This window comes from Limanda limanda, chromosome 16, assembly GCF_963576545.1.
Source record: "Limanda limanda chromosome 16, fLimLim1.1, whole genome shotgun sequence".
NCBI classification, from domain to species: domain Eukaryota; kingdom Metazoa; phylum Chordata; class Actinopteri; order Pleuronectiformes; family Pleuronectidae; genus Limanda; species Limanda limanda.
In genome coordinates, this window is record NC_083651.1 from 903,168 (window position 1) to 925,854 (window position 22,687).

A 22,687-nucleotide genomic window follows, 5' to 3' on the forward strand; every position below is an offset into this window, starting at 1 on the left:
GAATTACTTCACTGAACTTTATACACAATCATTAGGTGTGAAACGACTTCTACAGTGTCCGTAATAAACATCATGTTGGATTATTTCCCTCTGGACGACACAGTGTGTGTGTACAACCCATGAGGCTGTGACCACTGGCAGATAATTAGGTGTTTACAGAGCGGCTGTAATCAGCTCCCCCGACTCTCACAGACGACTTCTGAGCACGTCTTACTACACATCACAGTGTGTGTACTTCATGGACACACACACATCATGGGTCACTTGAAGGGATGTTACACTGACCAACCTACTGATAAATCAGTAAAGTAGAGTAAATTCAGCTTTGTTCACTACTCTTTGGTCTGGAATGTGTCCCTAGTGGCAGCCTATGACACAATCACACACACACACACACACACACACACACACACACACACACACACACACTCTTTGCCACCATGTCAGGTTCATACCTCTTATGAAATAGATAACACGTTGTCCAGAGCTCTTTAATTGACACATTGCTTCATAATAAAAGGTCACCAGCAAAAGAAGGAATAAAGATCTTTGAAATGCAGTCGTATTCTACTTTATTTAAAGATGTTAGTATTTGAAACACAAACTTTCAACACCGTACAGTTTATAACTTCTGAAATATTGATCCTAATTTTGTGACCTTTAGGGACTGAATCAATACAAATACAGTGACACTAATATGATTCTCTGTAAAGATGCTGTTCGATAGTGTTAAAGGAATCTGGAACATACTCATCATCACTGCAGGAAAAAGACCTGACATCAGATCACAGTGAGGATATTTTAATGTGATTCGACCTGGAACAACAAATGTTTGAGGTGTTTGGAGATTTCTTTCATTTTCAGTCCGTATATAAATGGATTAAGAAGAGGATGATACACCATTATTTGTAATGTCAATATCAAACGGGCAAGTTTTGGTATATCTGATTCCAGTCGAACTACAATAACGTCATACGCAACAAAACAGGAAAGGTTGATGAGAACCAGCAGGTGAGGTAAACAGGTCTGTAGAGCTTTTGTCCTCGTTGTTTTAAACCTTCTGTAAGTGACGATGAGTATCCTGATGTAAGTAAAAAGTATGAAAAGCATCGGGAGAAAAACATTACTGAGCAACAGAAACACGCCATAAATGGACAGAGCCACGGAGGGCACACATTGAAGTGTGAAAATTGACGTATTGCAGTAGAGGCCTTTCAGACTATAGTGACAGATCTTTACATTCATATACAATACTACTGATACTCCAAGTTCACAAACAGGAACAAACCAAGCTGTGAAGAGAAAGACTTTTACAGTTTTCTTCCTCATGATTGTTGGATATTGCAGAGGTTTACATATGGACACATATCTGTCATAAGCCATAGCCGACAACAATATAAACTCTGAACCGGTCAGAGTGTAATACACAGCAGATTGAAAGAGACATGGTGGGAAAGTCGTGATCTGTTCTTCTGATAAGAAGTCGATCAAAAGCTTGGGGTAGATTGTTGTGCTGTAAAGTATAGAGTTGATTAACAAAGCTGCAATGAAGATGTACATCGGCTCATGGAGGTTTTCATGAATCACAATAAGATAAACAATGGTGGAATTCCAACAGATTATTAGAATATATAATGTAAACATGACCACAAAATACACATATCTGTATTTCTGCACTTCCACATGTCCATCGAAAGTTATATACGTTACATTGACTTCATGATCCATCAGGCTTCTGAAAAACAGAGTGAATCAGTAACAGGTGCAGATCAAACAACAGCCGTTCATAAAGAACACGTAGCAAGTCTCCCTGAGAGGATTCAGGAGCCTGTGGCCTGGAGGAGATTCACTCACTGACTCCAGAGGCACAGACAGTGGAGGGCTGCACTCTGGCTTTTTATCAGACTGCTTCACCCTCCATGAATCTCATTAAACTCTCCAACAACATGTCAACAACTTCAGAAAACTCTAGAGTCCTGGACCCAGAGGTTTTGTTCCTGTTGACCTCCTCTTGTTAGTTCCTGCACTTTGTTTTCTATTGTTTCAAATCAAATCAAATCAAAGTTTATTGTCACATGCAACAAATAGCTTAGTGTCGTCAGAGCAGTGAAATTCTACACAGACGGGCAATATAAGATAAAAGAAAATAACATATAACATAGTAACATATAACATATAACCTAGTAACATATAACATAGTACAACAATTTAAATTTAAATGAAGTAGGATAGCAGCAGTTTACAGGGTGAAGGAGTGAGGAATATTAAATTAAATAATGCTATATTTGTAGTAAGTAAGTAGTAAGTGTAGTTTTATGAGCGGGGGAGCAGAATGTACATGGTGATGGCGAATGTTCAGTGGGTCAGTGTTGCTGGTTCAGAAGCCTTACAGCCTGGGGGAAGAAGCTGTTTGTGAGTCTGGTGGTCCGTGCTCGGATGCTCCGGTAAAGTCTGCCAGACGGCAGCAGTGTTAGAATTCCACAGCCTGGGTGGCTGTGGTCCTTTATGATGTTCCGTGCTTTTCTCAGGCATCTTGTGCTGTAGATGCCTTGCACGGAAGGGAGACGGCAGCCGATGATCCGCTCCGCTGTCTTCACCACCGTCTGCAGGGCCTTGTGATCAGCAGCAGAGCAGCTACCATACCAGGCAGTAGAGGATGCTCTCAATGGTTCATCTGTAAAAGATTGTTAAAGTTTTTGCAGACATGCCAAACTTCTTTGGGGTCTGCTCGTCAGGAAGTCCAAGATCCACTCACACAGGGGGGTTTTAAGACCCAGGCTCCTGAGTTTAGGGACGAGCTTGGCAGGCACAATCGTGTTGAACGCTGAGCTGTAATCCACGAACAGCATCCTCACATATGTGTTACCCTTCTCCAGGTGGGAGAGGGTGGGGTGTGTTGTGAGGGCGATAGCATCATCCGTGGACCTGTTTGTACGGTATGCAAACTGCAGGGGGTCAAGGGTGTTCGGAAGGGTCGAGCAAATGTGGGTTTTGACCAGCTGCTCGAAGCACTTCATGATGGTGGAGGTCAGTGCTACAGGGCGGTAGTCATTGAAACAGGTGATGGATGGTTTCTTAGGTATGGGGATGATGGTGGCCTGCTTGAAGCAGGTGGGGACTGTTGACAGATGTAGGGAGAGGTTGAATATGGAGGTGAAGACCTCCGCTAGCTGGTCTGCGCGCCTCCTCAGGACGCAGCCTGGAACTCCATCGGGCCCAGATGACTTTCGAGGCTTCACTCTTTGAAGCTCTCGCCTCACGTCAGCCACGGTCAGGGACAGAGTGCAGTCGTCTCGGTCCTCGACCAGTCTCGCACGGATGGAAGGGTGTTGGTTGCCTCAAACCGTACGTAGAAGGTGTTGAGGTCATCAGGTAGAGAGGAGGCGGGCTGATCATCACTGCTATTTCTCCCTTTATAGCCTGTGATGTGTCGCTCAGGAAGAACAAAAAGGGTGTAAGTGCACTGGAGCGTCCACGTGACTGCCTCTAGTCCAGTCGTGCGATCGACCCACACTGCCTTCGCGATCGACGTATTGGGAACCCCTGGTCTACAGGATGGAAGGCTGCCTCCGAGCTGCAGGAGGGCCGTCATCACCCTGCTGCCGAAGAAGGGAGACCTACAAGAGTTGAAGAACTGGAGGCCGGTCTCTCTGTTGTGCACAGATCACAGAATCCTGTCCAAAGCTCTGACCCTCAGAGTGAGGGAGGTGATGGCGTCCGTCATCCACCCTGACCAGACTTACTGTGTGCCCGGCTCATAAGTGACAATGTCGCTTTGATTCAAGATGTTTTGGACCTCTCCAGTTCATTGGCAATATAGACTGGTCTTATTTCTATAGACCAGGAACAGGCTTTTGACCGGGTTGAACACCAGTACTTATGGCAGACTCTTGCAGCTTTTGGGTTCAACTCAGGCTTTATAGCCATGATCCGGGTTTTAAATACAGACATTGCGAGTGTTGTGAAAATAAATGGTGGGCTGAGTGCTCCTGTTAACCTCCAGAGGGGGGTGAGGCAGGGCTGCTCTCTCTCCGGCCAACAAGCCTCTGCTCCATAACCCAAGGAAGGTTTTAAAAGGTGAGATTCCTGCAAAGAACAGAAAAGCTTATTAGCTGATTCAAACACTGGACAATATCGTCTCTAAAGCGCTGCCGTCAGATACCACTCGGTCCTTAACGTCCTCTTCAGGAACATTTAAAGTGACTCTTGGACTTCGTGTGGACTTCATCTGTTGTTTCCTGTTTGACTTTAAGTTATTTTGTGCCTGATGATGTTTGACTCCGTCTTGTCTCCTGCTCGGAGCTGATTCACCACATGTCTCACTGTCCCTGCCTCAGCTTCACCAGCTCTATTGGCCATGTGTGTTACACACTCAGAGCCTTCGTCAGTTTGTCTGCTCCTCTCACACCAAACCTGTGACACCGAACATCGTCATCAGGCCGATATGACGGAGCTTAGGCAGTTAGCGACTGTTTGCCAGATCCAGGCCACAAGTAAACCATAGCAACACCACATGTAAACCAAAGGGGCCAAAGGGGAACTCAGTTCGTTTTGTGCCATATTCACCATTTACCACTTGGGCCACTTTAGGTTCATAGATCACGCTGTTGGGGGAGGCCCAGTGATCTGACTTATAGACAAAGGGTCGTAAACGAGGCCTACACGCGATGCTGAGACCAGCTCTAGAGTTTTCCTGGTGGTCGAAGCCCCCCAGCAGGCCCTGGGGGGAGATGTGGCTTGGGGGCCTGCAGAGACCATACTGAAACCTGAGACATCCACTGAGGTCAAATCTGACAGTCAATTGGCTGAGGGCCACACTGACCCTTGAACCCCTCCTCCTGGGGGTAGGCACCTGGGACATGAGATAAAAGGGCTGAGCCCCCTCAAATCTTTGCCATTACCCTGCTTTAAGACTTCGAACAAGACCTCCGGGTCTTTCCAGATGTTCCAGCTGCTAAAGGGGGCGATTCACAGACGTTTCTTTGAATTCATTTTATTTTATTTCTTTTTATCTTCAGTCGACGTTTTATTTTGATAGGACTTTTTGCTATTTTAACTTGAAAGATCAAAACAGGAAGTTCACTTGCAGGCCGAGTTGAGTTCCACACAGACTGTTCGTTTTCCACACGATCTACAACGGCTACAAGCAGCCGCACATCCCCACAGAAGAAGACGAAGTTTCATTCTGTTCAAGGCAGCACAATCCGCTCCCTTTCCGATCCAGCGGCCGAGCTCCGTGTCCCACGAGAACCACCGAAGCACCGCTTGAGAGACCAAGTGATCCACTGGACTCCCGGCACATTCGCGCCGACGCGCATGCACACCGCGAGGGTTTTACAGTAAGAGGCTTATATTGTCTGGGCAGAGACTAGTTTTAATACTTAGCGTGTTGTTTTATATTTGAGTGTATTTGTTTTGTGTGAGACCTCCGAGTCCATTTTCAGCCGTAACGCTCCGCTACTTTCGGTTCATTTCCGGGTTCTTTGTGTTACAGTGCTTTGTGCCGCAAGAAGCGCCTCCAGCTGCACCGTTAATGTCCGTTTAAGTCTGCAGAGATTTTACCGATTGAAACATCAGCCCACAACGTCCCCTTGGGGGCTAAGTGGTAAAATCACTGAAAACGTATCTCCGGCGTGTTTAATAGGAGCTTCTTTGTTCTTTCCTTGCATGTTCTCTCTCTCTCTCTCTCTTCTCCTGAACCTACCTATACACACGTCCGATCTGTATTCATACATTTCATGTTGCAGAGATATATCTTTACTTAGAGAGCCTGAACGCATCTGGAAGCCATTCGGCCCCAAGGCCAAAGCAGAGATAAAGAAATCTCTTTGTCTGAAAATTCCTTTGTGTTAATTCACGTCACATCCGCCATTTTGGTTGTAGTCCTGGTGGGTCAGACCACCATTTTGAGAGTTTTTCAGCCCTCTTAATCATTATCGGCCGCCATCTTGGATGTGACCAGACTACGTCACCACGTGACTGCGTCATACGTCATTGCCACTCCCCTCTCTCTCTCTTTCACACACACACACACACAGACACAGACAGACACACACAGACACACATGCATAGACCATAGGTTTCACATGTGTGTTCTGAATTGTGATAAGTGCTGCTGCTGTTGTTATCTTTGAAATATTGGAGTTTGTTAAAATGATGAATCATTAAACAACATTAACTTTATTTCCCCTTTTTAATAAATCCTTTTGTAATTAAAGTATCAGTATTCTGTGATTATTTGTGCATATGTATGTGAATGCAGCTGGATTATGATAGCCTGTGCTCGAACTTAAAACCCTTCATTGTTTATTAAATAATCATTAATATTAACTATTGAGATTATTAATTTAACTTTTATCAGATGAGACAGATGATATTTATAGATTGACTTGTTGGTCCCTGGAACCAGGGTGGTGCCACGCTACGATAAGTAATAATTACAGATTGTATCATTTTGAATTGATAATTTTATTGTTTTAATTAATTATTTAACTATTCTTAATAGATAACCTTATCGTTTCTAATTAATTATTTTACTATTCTTAAGTGATAGCCTTATCATTTTTAATTATTTTTATTTTAATAATCATATTTCATGATTATTTATAATTAGCCAACGTCAAGTCTACAACTATTGCACAACAACACTTTGTCCAGAGCACTGTAAATGACAAATTGCTTCTTAATAAAAGGTCACCAGTAAAAGAAGGAATAAAGATCTTTGAAATGCAGTCGTATTATACTTTATTTAAAGATGTTAGTATTTGAAACACTGACTTTCAACACTGTACAGTTTACAACTTCTGAAATATTGATCCTCATTTTGTGACCTTTAGGATCTGAGTCAATACAAGTGATTCGACCTGGAACAACAAATGTTTGAGGTGTTTGGAGATTTCTTTCATTTTCAGTCCGTATATAAATGGATTAAGAAGAGGATGATACACCATTATTTGTAATGTCAATATCAAACGGGCAAGTTTTGGTATATCTGATTCCAGTCGAACTACAATGACGTCATACGCAATAAAACCAGAAAAGTTGATGACAACCAGCAGGTGAGGTAAACAGGTCTGTAGAGCTTTTGTCCTCGTTGTTTTAAACCTTCTGTAAGTGACGATGAGTATCCTGATGTAAGTAAAAAATATGAAGAGCATCGGGAGAAGAACATTATTCAGCAACAGAAACACGCCATAAATGGACAGAGTCACTGAAGGCACACATTGAAGGGTGAAAATGGACGTGTTGCAGTAGAGGCCTTTCAGACTGATGTGACAGATCTTTACAGTCATATACAATACAACTGATACTCCAAGTTCACAAACAGGAACAAACCAAGCTGTGAAGAGAAAGACTTTTACAGTTGTCTTCCTCATGATTGTTGGATATTGAAGAGGTTTACATATGGACACATATCTGTCATAAGCCATGGCCGACAACAATAGAAATTCTGATGCGGTCAGAGTGTAATACACAGTAGATTGAAAGAGACAACGTGGGAAAGTTGTGATCTGTTCTTCAGATAAGAAGTCGATCAAAAGCTTGGGGTAGATTGTTGTGCTGTAAAGTATAGAGTTGATTAACAAAGCTGCAATAAAGATGTACATCGGCTCATGGAGGTTTTCATGAATCACAATAAGATAAACAATGGTGGAATTCCAACAGATTATTATAATATATAATGTAAACATGACCACAAAATACACATATCTGTATTTCTGCACTTCCACATGTCCATCGAAAGTTATATACGTTACATTGACTTCATGATCCATCAGGCTTCTGAAAAACAGAGTGAATCAGTAACAGGTGCAGATCAAACAACAGCCGTTCATAAAGAACACGTAGCAAGTCTCCCTGAGAGGATTCAGGAGCCTGTGGCCTGGAGGAGATTCACTCACTGACTCCAGAGGCACAGACAGTGGAGGGCTGCACTCTGGCTTTTTATCAGACTGCTTCACCCTCCATGAATCTCATTAAACTCTCCAACAACATGTCAACAACTTCAGAAAACTCTAGAGTCCTGGACCCAGAGGTTTTGTTCCTGTTGACCTCCTCTTGTTAGTTCCTACACTTTGTTTTCTATTGTTTCAAATCAAATCAAATCAAAGTTTATTGTCACATGCAACAAATAGCTTAGTGTTGTCAGAGCAGTGAAATTCTACACAGTAGACGGGCCATATAAGATAAAAGAAAATAACATATAACATAGTAACATATAACATAGTAACATATAACCTAGTAACATATAACATAGTACAACAATTTAAATTTAAATGAAGGAGGATAGCAGCAGTTTACAGGGTGAAGGAGTGAGGAATATTAAATTAAATTATGCTATATTTGTAGTAAGTAAGTAGTAAGTGTAGTTTTATGAGCGGGGGAGCAGAATGTACATGGTGATGGTGAATGTTCAGTGGGTCAGTGTTGCTGGTTCAGAAGCCTTACAGCCTGGGGGAAGAAGCTGTTTGTGAGTCTGGTGGTCCGTGCTCGGATGCTCAGGTAAAGTCTGCCAGACGGCAGCAGTGTTAGAATTCCACAGCCTGGGTGGCTGTGGTCCTTTATGATGTTCCGTGCTTTTCTCAGGCATCTTGTGCTGTAGACGCCTTGCACCGAAGGGAGATGTCAGCCGATGATCCGCTCCGCTGTCTTCACCACCCTCTGCAGGGCCTTGTGATCAGCAGCAGAGCAGCTACCATACCAGGCAGTAGAGGATGCTCTCAATGGTTCATCTGTAAAAGATTGTTAAAGTTTTTGCAGACATGCCAAACTTCTTTGGGGTCTGCTCGTCAGGAAGTCCAAGATCCACTCACACAGGGGGGTTTTAAGACCCAGGCTCCTGAGTTTAGGGACGAGCTTGGCAGGCACAATCGTGTTGAACGCTGAGCTGTAATCCACGAACAGCATCCTCACATATGTGTTACCCTTCTCCAGGTGGGAGAGGGTGGGGTGTGTTGTGAGGGCGATAGCATCATCCCTGGACCTGTTTGTACGGTATGCAAACTGCAGGGGGTCAAGGGTGTTCGGAAGGGTCGAGCAGATGTGGGTTTTGACCAGCTGCTCGAAGCACTTCATGATGGTGGAGGTCAGTGCTACAGGGCGGTAGTCATTGAAACAGGTGATGGATGGTTTCTTAGGTATGGGGATGATGGTGGGAGGGCCGTCATCACCCTGCTGCCGAAGAAGGGAGACCTACAAGAGCTAAAGAACTGGAGGCCGGTCTCTCTGTTGTGCACAGATCACAGAATCCTGTCCAAAGCTCTGGTCCTCAGACTGAGGGAGGTGATGGCGTCCGTCATCCACCCTGAACAGACTTACTGTGTGCCCGGCTCATAAGTGACAATGTCGCTTTGATTCGAGATGTTTTGGACCTCTCCAGTTCATTGGCAATAGAGACTGGTCTTATTTCCATAGACCAGGAACAGGCTTTTGACCGGGTTGAACACCAGTACTTATGGCAGACTCTTGCAGCTTTTGGGTTCAACTCAGGCTTTATAGCCATGATCCGGGTTTTTTATACAGACATTGAGAGTGTTCTGAAAGTAAATGGTGGGCTGAGTGCTCCTGTTAACCTCCAGAGGGGGGTGAGGCAGGGCTGCTCTCTCTCTGGACACCAAGCCTCTGCTCCATAACCCAAGGAAGGTTTTAAAAGGTGAGATTCCTGCAAAGAACAGAAAAGCTTATTAGCTGTTTCCAACACTGGACAATATCGTCTCTAAAGCGCTGCCGTCAGATACCACTCGGTCCTGAACGTCCTCTTCAGGAACATTTAAAGTGACTCTTGGACTTCGTGTGGACTTCATCTGTTGTTTCCTGTTTGACTTTAAGTTATTTTGTGCCTGATGATGTTTGACTCCGTCTTGTCTCCTGCTCGGAGCTGATTCACCACATGTCTCACTGTCCCTGCCTCAGCTTCACCACCTCTATCGGCCATGTGTGTTACACTCTTAGAGCCTTCGTCAGTTTGTCTGCTCCTCTCACACCAAACCTGTGACACCGAACATCGTCATCAGGCCCATATGACGGAGCTTAGGCAGTTAGCGACTGTTTGCCAGATCCAGGCCACAAGTAAACCATAGCAACACCACATGTAAACCAAAGGGACCAAAGGGGAACTCAGTTCGTTTTGTGCCATATTCACCATTTACCACCTGGGCCACTTTAGGTTCATAGATCACGCTGTTGGGGGAGGCCCAGTGATCTGACTTTTAGACAAAGGGTCGTAAACGAGGCCTACAGGCGATGCTGAGACCAGCTCTAGAGTTTTCCTGGTGGTCGAAGCCCCCCAGCAGGCCCGGGGGGGGAGATGTTGCTTGGGGGCCTGCAGAGACCATACTGAAACCTGAGACATCCACTGATGTCAAATCTGACAGTCAATTGGCTGAGGGCCACACTGACCCTGGAACCCCTCCTCCTGGGGGTAGGCACCTGGGACATGAGATATAAGGGCTGAGCCCCCTCAAATCTTTGCCATTACCCTGCTTTAAGACTTCGAACAAGACCTCCGGGTCTTTCCAGATGTTCCAGCTGCTAAAGAGGGCGATTCACAGACGTTTGTTTTAATTCATTTTATTTTATTTCTTTTTATCTTCAGTCGACGTTTTATTTTGATAGGACTTTTTGCTATTTTAACTTGAAAGATCAAAACAGGTAGTTCACTTGCAGGCCGAGTTGAGTTCCACACAGACTGTTCTTTTTCCACACGATCTACAACGGCTACAAGCAGCCGCACATCCCCACAGAAGAAGACGAAGTTTCATTCTGTTCAAGGCAGCACAATCCGCTCCCTTTCCGATCCAGCGGCCGAGCTCCGTGTCCCACGAGAACCACCGAAGCACCGCTTGAGAGACCACGTGATCCACTGGACTCCCGGCACATTCGCGCCGACGCGCATGCACACCGCGAGGGTTTTACAGTAAGAGGCTTATATTGTCTGGGCAGAGACTTGTTTTAATACTTAGCGTGTCGTTAGATATTTATCATTTGTTTTGTGTGAGACCTCCGAGTCCATTTTCAGCCGTAACGCTCCGCTACTTCCGGTTCATTTCCTGGTTCTTTGTGTTACAGTGCTTAGTGCCGCAAGAAGCGCCTCCGGCTGCACTGGTAATGTCCGTTTAAGTCTGCAGAGATTTTACCGATTGAAACATCAGCCCACAACGTCCCCTTGGGGGCTAACTGGTAAAATCACTGAAAACGTATCTCCGGCGTGTTTTTAGGAGTTTCTCTGTTCTTTCCTTGCATGTTCTCTCTCTCTCTCTCTCTCTCTCTCTCTTCTCCTGAACCTACCTATACACACGATCTGTATTCATACATTTCATGTTGCAGAGATATATCTTTACTTAGAGAGCCTGAACGCATCTGGAAGCCATTCGGCCCCAAGGCCAAAGCAGAGATAAAGAAATCTCTTTGTCTGAAAATTCCTTTGTGTTAATTCACGTCACATCCGCCATTTTGGTTGTAGTCCTGGTGGGTCAGACCATCATTTTGAGAGTTTTTCAGCCCTCTTAATCATTATCGGCCGCCATCTTGGATGTGAACAGACAACGTCACCACGTGACTGCGTCATACGTCATTGCCACTCCCCTCTCTCTCGCTTTGACACACACACACACACACACACACACACACACACACACACACACACACACACATAGACACAGACAGACACACACACACAAACAGACACACATGCATGAACATAGGTTTCACATGTGTGTTCTGAATTGTGATAAGTGCTGCTGCTGTTGTTATCTTTGAAATATTGGAGTTTGTTAAAATTGTAACAAATCGCCCTGTTTAAACCCCAGGGGAAATGCACTACGCTTAAATTTTTAAGGACACGGGCGGACCCGACCCGCTGTGTACGTTGCACGCTGCCCGAACAAGTTATCATAAACGAAAGATCTCTAGTTGGACCGATAACCTTGTTATCGGTCTGACCATAAATTAACTAAATATATATATAAACGAAATACACTCAAACAGGTTGCGTATTATACACTGTATTTTAACAAAACACCAATCAAACCCCACATATCCCCGCGCTCGTGCCCGCAAACTATGGCAGACCCGTAAACATAAACACGCTATTTACACACATTCAAACATCAATATTTTCCCACCCCAGGTCCATAACATAATCCCCAACAAACGTCCAAAACAAAATGACGGCAGGTGTGGCGAGGTGAATGTCGCAAACAAATCCAAACAAAGTCCACGCTTTCTCACCCCCTTCCAGTGCCCAGAAAATGTTCAGTCCTCGAAATAATCCATTACATGACTCCCAGGCAATAATCCCATTCGGCGAAAAAAATCCATGCAAGTTGTAAATGATATCCAGTTCCTTGAACCTCTGGCAGCACCGCCAGCCCGCAGCTCCAAAAAAACCACACACCCCAGTCGGGACGTCACTTCCCCAAATTTAACACGTTTCCCGTTACAGAACCCCATATGTACATAATCACACAAATAATAAACAAATACATACACAGATCCATTCCCTCATTCCTATAGTTTTGAGGCGTCTGACTATTGACATGTGTACCTTTTATCGATACACAAAGTGCACTAAGGTGACCTTTACAAAATGATGAATCATTAAATAACATTAACTTTATTTCCCCTTTTAAATAAATCCTTTTGTAGTTAAAGTATCAGTATTCTGTGATTATTTGTGCATATGTATGTGAATGCAGCTGGATTATGATAGCCTGTGCTCAAACTTAAAACCCTTTATTGTTTATTAAATAATCATTAATATTAACAATTGAGATTATTGATTTAACTTTTATCAGATGAGACTGATATTTATAGACTGATTTGTTGGTCCCTTGAACCAGGGTGGTGCCTTATCATTTTTAATTATTTTGAATAAATCATTTTTATTTTAATAATCATATTTCATGATTATTAATAATTAGCCAACGTCAAGTCTACTACTATTGCACAACAACACTTTGTCCAGAGCAATTTAAATAACACATTGCTTCATAATAAAAGGTCACCAGCAAAAGAAGGAATAAAGATCTTTGTGATGCAGTCGTATTATACTTTATTTAAAGATGTTAGTATTTGAAACACTGACTTTCAACACTGTACAGTTTACAACTTCTGAAATATTGATACTCATTTTGTGACCTTTAGGAACTGAATCAATACAAGTGATTCAACCTGGAACCACAAATGTTTGAGGTGTTTGGAGATTTTTTTCATTTTCAGTCCGTATATGAATGGATTAAGAAGAGGATGATACACCATTATTTTTAATGTCAATATTAAACGGGCAAGTTTCGGTATATCTGATTCCAGTCGAACTACAATGACGTCATACGCAACAAAACAGGAAAGGTTGATAAGAACCAGCAGGTGAGGTAAACAGGTCTGTAGAGCTTTTGTCCTCGTTGTTTTAAACCTTCTGTAAGTTACGATGAGTATCCTAATGTAAGTAAAAAGTATGAAGAGCATCGGGAGAAAACAAATATTCAGCAACAGAAACACGCCATAAATGGACAGAGCCACTGAGGGCACACATTGAAGTGTGAAAATGGACGTGTTGCAGAAGATGCCTTTCAGACTGTTGTGACAGATCTTTACATTCATATACAATACAACTGATACTCCAAGTTCACAAACAGGAACAAACCAAGCTGTGAAGAGAAAGACTTTTACAGTTGTCTTCCTCATGATGGTTGGATATTGCAGAGGTTTACATATGGACACATATCTGTCATAAGCCATGGCAGACAACAATAGAAACTCTGAAGTGGTCAGAGTGTAATACACAGCACATTGAAAGAGACATCGTGGGAAAGTCGTGATCTGTTCTTCAGATAAGAAGTCGATCAAAAGCTTGGGGTAGATTGTTGTGCTGTAAAGTATAGAGTTGATTAACAAAGCTGCAATGAAGATGTACATCGGCTCATGGAGGTTTTCATGAATCACAATAAGATAAACAATGGTGGAATTCCAGCAGATTATTATAATATATAATGTAACCATGACCACAAAATACACATATCTGTATTTCTGCACTTCCACATGTCCATCGAAAGTTATATACGTTACATTGACTTCATGATCCATCAGGCTTCTGAAAAACAGAGTGAATCAGTAACAGGTGCAGATCAAACAACAGCCGTTCATAAAGAACACGTAGCAAGTCTCACTGAGAGGATTCAGGAGCCTGTGGCCTGGAGGAGATTCACTCACTGACTCCAGAGGCACAGACAGTGGAGGGCTGCACTCTGGCTTTTTATCAGACTGCTTCACCCTCCATGAATCTCATTAAACTCTCCAACAACATGTCAACAACTTCAGAAAACTCTAGAGTCCTGGACCCAGAGGTGTTGTTCCTGTTGAACTCCTCTTGTTAGTTCCTACACTTTGTTTTCTATTGTTTCAAATCAAATCAAATCAAAGTTTATTGTCACATGCAACAAATAGCTTAGTGTCGTCAGAGCAGTGAAATTCTACACAGACGGCCAATATAAGATAAAAGAAAATAACATATAACATAGTAACATATAACATTTAACCTAGTAACATATAACATAGTACAACAATTTCAATTTAAATGAAGGAGGATAGCAGCAGTTTACAGGGTGAAGGAGTGAGGAATATTAAATTAAATAATGCTATATGTGTAGTAAGTAAGTAGTAAGTGTAGTTTTATGAATGGGGGAGCAGAATATATATGGTAATGGCGAATGTTCAGTGGGTCAGTGTTGCTGGTTCAGAAGCCTTACGGCCTGGGGGAAGAAGCTGTTTGTGAGTCTGGTGGTCCGTGCTCCGATGCTCCGGTAACGTCTGCCAGACGTCAGCAGTGTTAGAATTCAACAGCCTGTGGAGAAGAGAGAGAATTTGGGGAGCCCTTGGTCTTATATAGGCCCGGCTTTTCACACTTATGCGTGACTTTGCTGAAACAAAAGGAACCTGTTGCCTCCTGGGAAACTGAGTTCTTTGACCTTCTCAGAACAAAGAGAGCACGTTGCACCCTGGGAGATTGAGTTCGGGAGGCTCGGTCCAGCACATGCGGCCATGTGGTTTCAAGCTTTGTCCACACATGTAGGCCGAAAGGAGGCCTGTGGTTTGCACAAAAACATTGCCCAACATCCCCCATGCGGTGTCAGGAATCGCACTTGATGTGTGTTCCTGATGGCGTACTTGAACATGTTTAGTGCAAGGCTGGAAAAGCCAATTGTCAGTTCATTTGGACTGTAACATCTGGGCAGTTGTATACACTATCTAGTTAGCTAAGCAAGATTCAAATTAGACAAATCATTCAGAGTTACAATAACAGTACAATATGAATAACCTGTGCTCTTCACTAGGTTTAAGGAGAAAACAGAACATGTGACATTTGTGAATTGTAAGATAAGATGTAGAGAGGCGCGTACAATGATAAAGTCATTTTGGAAATGTCCAAGCGTTTTGTTCATTCATTGGATCTTACTCAATGTAGTACTCAGTCGCTTCTCAAAATCTCAAAAAGTCAAATGACTGTATCATTGTTTCTGTAATAATATGCGAATGTCATAACCTGTGTGGTATGGACTTCATTATTATGGAACTAAAGTAGTTGATCCAAACATATTTACAAAGTTGGCAGTGTTATGTAAGTTTAATCAGAATTTTAGGTTTTGAGTTTGCTGCTGTTGCTAACAAAACAGTTTTCCTATTAACTGCATGAAACTTAATACTAACTATCAGTACAATGTTTAACTGTGTTGGTTATGGCCGTGAGGGTCGAGCTCTGGATCGCCTGTGTCGTGGCTCAGGGCTGTAACGCTCTGCGGAGCCAGACTCTAAGTTGACTTCAGAGCCGCTGTCACTTTGTGCTCGGTCATAACCATATTTTGAGTTGTACTCAGAGATGCTGTCGTCATCTTCTGAGTGGTTGTAATTTGTCTGGGCCAGAATGTCAGAGTACGGCTTCCTGCAGCTTCTACTGTGGGAATACCTATCTCTGGGAAGTTGGTTATTGATAATACACCACTGTTCACACACATGCACACTTTAACGTGTGGTCAGATACACATACCATGTCAAGGCAGAGGCCCAGCATCTGAGGGAGGTGAGGCAGATAACGAACAGACCTCCCTCCCTCACACACACACAGCGGACAGATTAGACCAGAGGTTTTTAATGCCTTTCTCACAGTTTTCCATGAATCACTTCATTATATTAATTTCTAAAATGTCCTCTCTCCTGTGAGATCATCAGTCTTAGAATGCTTTGAGGCCAGAACACTATGACCTCTGGTAACCATAGCAATGGCGTGCACGTACAACGTCGTCATCACGCAACGCCAGGAGGAGGACCCAACGACGCCAGGAAGGCAGGACTGCCTTGTGAAACAGCCAACGAGGCACTGCCGCGCTGAAAGAACCTCTGTCACGCCCAGTATGTCAATATATAAGCTTTGTGCGCACTTTGCCCCAGCGCCATTTTTCCTGTACAGGATCAGTGGACCATTCATGATCATTTGCTAGACACCGCAGTTTCCTGACCTGTGACCTCTGAATAAACCTGCTTAATTTTAACTTGAGAACGACGCCTCCTGCCTTTGATTTCCACCCGCAACATGGTGGACAGGGCGCCTGCGCTCTGTGTCCCCACGCTGCCTGCTGTCACCCCCCCTTCTTTTGTTTTGAGGGGGGCGTTTTTGAGGCTGCGGATAAATGCGACACCTTGGTGTTTGTTCTGACAGGCTCGGTTTCACCAACTGCTGCCTTGACAGAGACAAAAGTTTCCTAAACCACCTGTGACATCTTCCTGATCATCTGCATTGAAGGTTTTCCTTCCTCTGTCATCAGTACAACTTGTGTGCGTTTACATGGATGTAAGTTACGTAAGAAAATGGTCTTAAAGGTGGGATCTTCTTCTAGTCCTGGTGTGTTCTTTCCTTGAAAATAAACATGCCTCAAGTGTTTGAAATAATCCTTGGGATTTTCACGACGTGAGTGTTTAATTTGGGATGCTGTAACAATGGCTGTTATTTCATCAGGAGTAGAAGAGAATTCTTCGACTAGTGCTCGACAGAGCTCTGTGTAGTAACATGCGACGCTGGAAGGAAGTGACTGAATAAACTTGTGAACAGCTGTAGAGCTGGTTTTTAACACAAGTCTAACCTTCTCTCTTTCTGTTGCATTTGGCACATCGCTTAAGCTGAGATCTAGTTCCCTAAAGTAATTATCAATGTTGTTATCACAGTTGTCTGGATCAAATTGTTCAATATCTTTAGCTAGAAACTCAAGCAACTCGAAACCCGGACACTGTGGGGTCCGACTGTGTGCATCACCTGCTACAGGTGCTTAAACATTTTCAACAGCCTGTGGAGAAGAGAGAGAATTTGGGGAGCCCTTGGTCTTAAATAGGCCCGGCTTTTCACACTTATGCGTGACTTTGCTGTAACAAAAGGAACACGTTGCACCCTGGGAGACGGAGTTCGGGAGGCTCAGTCCAGCACATGCAGCCATGTGGTTTCAAGTTTTGTCCACACATGAAGGCCGAAAGGAGGCCTGTGGTTTGCACAAAAACATTGCCCAACACTGGACAATATCGTCTCTAAAGCGCTGCCGTCAGATACCACTCGGTCCTGAACGTCCTCTTCAGGAACATTTAAAGTGACTCTTGGACGTTGTGTGGACTTCATCTGTTGTTTCCTGTTTGACTTATTTTGTGTCTGATGATGTTTGACTCCGTCTTGTCTCCTGCTCGGAGCTGATTCACCACATGTCTCACTGTCCCTGCCTCAGCTTCACCAGCTCTATTGACCATGTGTGTTACACACTCAGAGCCTTGGTCAGTTTGTCTGCTCCTCTCACACCAAACCTGTGACACCGGACATCGTCGTCAGGCCCATATGACGGAGATTAGGCAGTTAGTGACTGTTTGCCAGATCCAGGCCACAAGTAAACCATAGCAACACCACATGTAAACCAAAGGGGCCAAAGGGGAGCTCAGTTAGTTTTGTGCCATATTAACCATTTACCACCTGGGACAACTTAGGTTCATAGATCACACTTTGTCCAGAGCTCTTTAAATGACACATTGCTTCATAATAAAAGGTCACCAGCAAAAGAAGGAATAAAGATCTTTGAAATGCAGTCGTATTATACTTTATTTAAAGATGTTAGTATTTGAAACACTCACTTTCAACACTGTACAGTTTATAACTTCTGAAGTATTGATCCTCATTTTGTAACCTTTAGGAACTGAATCAATACAAATACAGTGACACTAATATGATTCTCTGTAAAGATGCTGTTCGATGGTGTTAAAGGAATCTGGAACATACTCATCATCACTGCAGGAAAAAGACCTGACATCAGATCACAGTGAGGATATTTTAATGTGATTCGACCTGGAACAACAAATGTTTGAGGTGTTTGGAGATTTCTTTCATTTTCAGTCCGTATATAAATGGATTAAGAAGAGGATGATACACCATTATTTGTAATGTCAATATCAAACGGGCAAGTTTTGGTATATCTGATTCCAGTCGAACTACAATGACGTCATACGCAACAAAACAGGAAAGGTTGATGAGAACCAGCAGGTGAGGTAAACAGGTCTGTAGAGCTTTTGTCCTCGTTGTTTTAAACCCTCTGTAAGTGACGATGAGTATCCTGATGTAAGTAAAAAGTATTAAGAGCATCGGGAGAAGAACAATACTCAGCAACCCAAACACGCCATAAAAGAACAGAGTCACTGAGGGCACACATTGAAGTGTGAAAATTGACGTGTTGCAGTAGAGGCCTTTCAGACTATTGTGACAGATCTTTACATTCATATACAATACTACTGATACTCCAAGTTCACAAACAGGAACAAACCAAGCTGTGAAGAGAAAGACTTTTACATTTGTCTTCCTCATGATGGTTGGATATTGCAGAGGTTTACATATGGACACATACCTGTCATAAGCCATAGCCGACAACAATAGAAACTCTGAGGTGGTCAGAGTGTAATACACAGCAGATTGAAAAAGACAACGTGGGAAAGTCGTGATCTGTTCTTCAGATAAGAAGTCGATCAAAAGCTTGGGGTAGATTGTTGTGCTGTAAAGTATAGAGTTGATTAACAAAGCTGCAATGAAGATGTACATCGGCTCATGGAGGTTTTCATGAATCACAATAAGATAAACAATGGTGGAATTCCAACAGATTATTATAATATATAATGCAAACATGACCACAAAATACACATATCTGTATTTCTGCACTTCCACATGTCCATCGAAAGTTATATACGTTACATTGACTTCATCATCCATCAGGCTTCTGAAAAACAGAGTGAATCAGTGCAGATGCAGATCAAACAACAGCCGTTCATAAAGAACACGTAGCAAGTCTCCCTGAGAGGATTCAGGAGCCTGTGGCCTGGAGGAGATTCACTCACTGACTCCAGAGGCACAGACAGTGGAGGGCTGCACTCTGGCTTTTTATCAGACTGCTTCACCCTCCATGAATCTCATTAAACTCTCCAACAACATGTCAACAACTTCAGAAAACTCTAGAGTCCTGGACCCAGAGGTTTTGTTCCTGTTGATCTCCTCTTAGTTAGTTCCTACACTTTGTTTTCTATTGTTTTCATGTCTCTGTGCTTATTTAGTTTTACGTGACCGTGATATGTTAAGATCAGCTTCATGTGAATATCTTCAGATTTGGAACTGATTGGATTTTGGTGATTTAAGGTCAAAAGATCAATGTCACTTGACCTTTTGTTGTTGTGAACATGATGTATAAGGAATTAAAGGATATAAGGATTCTGCGCAGCCATCACTGTCTGGTTTGGATCGGCCACCAAACAGGAACAGACAGCAACAGACAGTCCAGTCTGCAGACTGCCCCCCCCATCCAGGACCTGGACAGAGTCATGAACCATCACTGCAGACCCATCACAACCAGTTCCATCTCCTCCCCTCTGGAGGCGCTAAAGAGCGCTGAGGGCGACCAGACAGCAGAACAGCTGGTTTCCTCTGGCCTCTTATTTCATTGTTGTTGTGTTTTATGTCATATAAACATACTTTTGCATATGTAATTATATTTTGTTTTCTTACTTAGTACTTAAATCTTTGCTTAATCATGTGATGCTTTTTTCACCTTTTTCTTTATGGTTTATTGTCTATTTCTGTACATTGAGAGCAACAGAAAAACCAGAGTCATATTCCTTGTTTGTGTACGAATACATGGCCAACATCTCAATCTAGTAGCTTCCACAGGAAATCGAGGGCATTTAGATTCCCTCAGGTCCAAACAGTCGGCTATAGCCAACCTGATGGGCGTCTCAGCACTGGGAGCTCTGGTCAGGTCCCGGTTCATGAACATCTCACTGATGGATGCCCACTCCCAGTACTTCTTTGGGTTGAAGGAGACAAATGGACAAAGGAAGACCATTCACTGTTTACGAACATGGAGCAGCTCTGAGGTCTCAGACTCGTCTGAGGTCAGGAAGTGTGCTACAGGTTTCTATAGAGACCTCTTTAAAAGTGAGTGGTCAAGTAATCCAGACGTGCACAGCAGCTTTCTGAATGGTCTCCCTCAAGTAAGCAGGAGCAACAACACAGAGCTAGCTGCAGACATTACAAAGGAAGAGCTGCACAGAGCCACCATGAGCCTGCAGCGCAGCAAAGCTCCAGGGATAGACGGCCTTCCTGCTGATTTCTTTAAGTCCTTCTGGGGCATCTTAGGAAAGGATCTGCTCGAGGTACCATGACATGACATGGCGGCAGACTCTGAAATTATAAAATAAAATCTTCACCAAGGCTTTGATAAGGAAAACATGCCTCATCCCCCAGCTGATCTGATGCTGGTGATGGTGATGCTGCAGGTGAAGCTGATGCTGAGGACGAAGGAGATGCTGACGATGATGAGGATGAGGATGAAGACGGGTTTGCACTGGATTGGATGAAGGTTGGGGGGTACATGAAATCCCCAGTAAGTGGTTCACACCATTAAATGGTGTGAAAAGAGGGTTTGTAAGGATTTCAATATTTTAACTGTAGTCGTCGTCTGGCTGTACTCTTAACAATAAAGAAAGAAGCAGTTTTAGCTAGATATTATGCCTTCATACAAATGATTTTAATAACAGTTGCTGCTTGGGGTTAATAATTAATCTTTTAATTGTTCTTAATTCTTACTTCTGATATTAAAGGCTTATTCCCTTTGCTGCACTCAACATCCCACAGAGTTCACAGAACTGTCCCTTCTGGGGCAAAGTCAGACTAACATTGTTTGGGTTCAGTTGTTCCTAATGTTTACACAGTCAGGACATGTTTTGATGAAGCAGAAACATAATAATCTTTTCTCCAATTGTAAACACCATTGCCCCTCATGGCATCTGCTGGGTCAAGGCCTTTCAAGAAGTGAACAGGTTGCCGAGCAACTATCAAAGTAGGAGCGTCATTGGGAGTGGCTCCTTACTACTTCCGTATTTCAAATGCCAGGAGGATGGCCTACGCCTGCGCACTTCCGGGGAGGGAGGAACAATAATCTACTGTTATAAAATGGACAGACGCCGGATGTTTGTGGCGCTCTGATACGACCAGTGTGTTGGAAGCCCATTGCTTTGCTGATTCATAACCTGTTCATTGCTTCCTAAATAAATTCTTGATTGAACAAACCGAGTTCGGCTCATCTTCTCATACAAAGGATAAACAAACACTCATGACAGTAGTCAACCACAGTTTACAGAATGGAAGGCTACCTCTGAGCTGCAGGAGGGCCGTCATCACCCTGCTGCCAAAGAAGGGAGACCTACAAGAGTTGAAGAACTGGAGGCCGGTCTCTCTGTTGTGCACAGATCACAGAATCCTGTCCAAAGCTCTGGTCCTCAGACTGAGGGAGGTGATGACGTCCGTCATCCAACCTGATCAGACTTACTGTGTGCCCGGCTCATAAGTGACAATGTCACTTTGATTCCAGATGTTTTGGACCTCTCCAGTGTTGGGACAGTGTTTTTGTAAAACCAGAGGCCTTCTCTTCGGCCTCTATGTTTAGTCAAAATCCGGAAACCACATGTTCCATTGTTCCGGAAAAAGCCAGAGCACAGTGAACTCAATCTCCCAGGATTCCTCAACTTCACACAGAGGTGTGAAAAGCCACAAGGGTCAACTCCTATTGGTCACTCTGGACCCCATGACCTGTGAGGTCCCAGATCAATATAAGGCCACTTCACCCCTTCCTCGATCTCTTTTCTACAATGCCTCAAAGAAGAAAAGGATGTCAGCCTCTCTTCCTGCATCGCCGAGGGGAGAAGCCTGATTTCTCCAGCTCACATCTTCTCTTCGCATCCAACTCTACGAGAGGAGCGCAAAGGTGCAGCTTCCAGCTCATCTCACCAAGGAAACCTCCTTGCACTTCAAGCTCTACTAAACTCCTAGTAGCGACTCGATGTCCTGCAGGAAAACTTCAACCAGCATCTGAGCTGCACAGCTCAACAGAACCGCGAAGGCAGAAACCAGATGACCAGCTAGAAGACTTCACAGAACTGAGGACTGAACTGCAACTTCCTTTTCCCCCTCTCCACGGATGGGTAACAAAACCGGGCTTAATAATTATACTAGGCTAAGCAAGACTGTTTATTCGATTCTGTGTGATGTTTATGAGTTTGATTTGTGTTGTGATATTTTGTGTTATAAGTTATTCAAAAGTAATGTTAGTTTGCTAGGCTCTTCAGAGTCTTT

At 43.5% G+C, this 22,687-nt stretch overlaps 3 protein-coding genes across 3 annotated transcripts; all 3 read right to left on the reverse strand.

Moving 5' to 3' along the window:
• Positions 1 to 801: 801 nt before the first annotated feature.
• Positions 802 to 1,740, reverse strand: LOC133021953 (olfactory receptor 6N2-like). The gene has a single exon (XM_061088965.1). The coding sequence runs from the start codon at positions 1,726 to 1,728 to the stop codon at positions 802 to 804; it is 927 nt and encodes a 308-aa protein (XP_060944948.1). The 5' UTR covers positions 1,729 to 1,740.
• Positions 1,741 to 8,745: 7,005 nt separating this feature from the next.
• On the reverse strand, positions 8,746 to 14,094 carry LOC133021991 (olfactory receptor 11A1-like). Its single transcript, XM_061089005.1, has 2 exons — positions 13,138 to 14,094; positions 8,746 to 9,174 (listed from the first exon to the last, which is right to left on the reverse strand). Exons 1-2 carry the CDS (start codon positions 14,080 to 14,082, stop codon positions 8,746 to 8,748), a joined length of 1,374 nt encoding a protein of 457 aa, XP_060944988.1. The 5' UTR covers positions 14,083 to 14,094.
• Positions 14,095 to 18,349: 4,255 nt separating this feature from the next.
• Positions 18,350 to 19,276, reverse strand: LOC133021955 (olfactory receptor 11A1-like). Its single transcript, XM_061088967.1, has one exon. The coding sequence runs from the start codon at positions 19,274 to 19,276 to the stop codon at positions 18,350 to 18,352; it is 927 nt and encodes a 308-aa protein (XP_060944950.1).
• Between the last annotated feature and the right edge of the window lie 3,411 nt (positions 19,277 to 22,687).

Excerpts from the sequence above, each read along its gene's own strand:
- LOC133021991 (XM_061089005.1), bottom strand. The coding sequence starts at position 14,082 with ATGGATCATGAAGTCAATGTAACGTATATAACTTTCGATGGACATGTG. Across the intron at positions 9,175-13,137 it reads TATTGATTCAGTTCCTAAAG|CAGGGTGATGACGGCCCTCC; the intron begins GTCACAAAATGA and ends CTTCTTCGGCAG.
- LOC133021955 (XM_061088967.1), bottom strand. The coding sequence starts at position 19,276 with ATGGATGATGAAGTCAATGTAACGTATATAACTTTCGATGGACATGTG.
- LOC133021953 (XM_061088965.1), bottom strand. The coding sequence starts at position 1,728 with ATGGATCATGAAGTCAATGTAACGTATATAACTTTCGATGGACATGTG.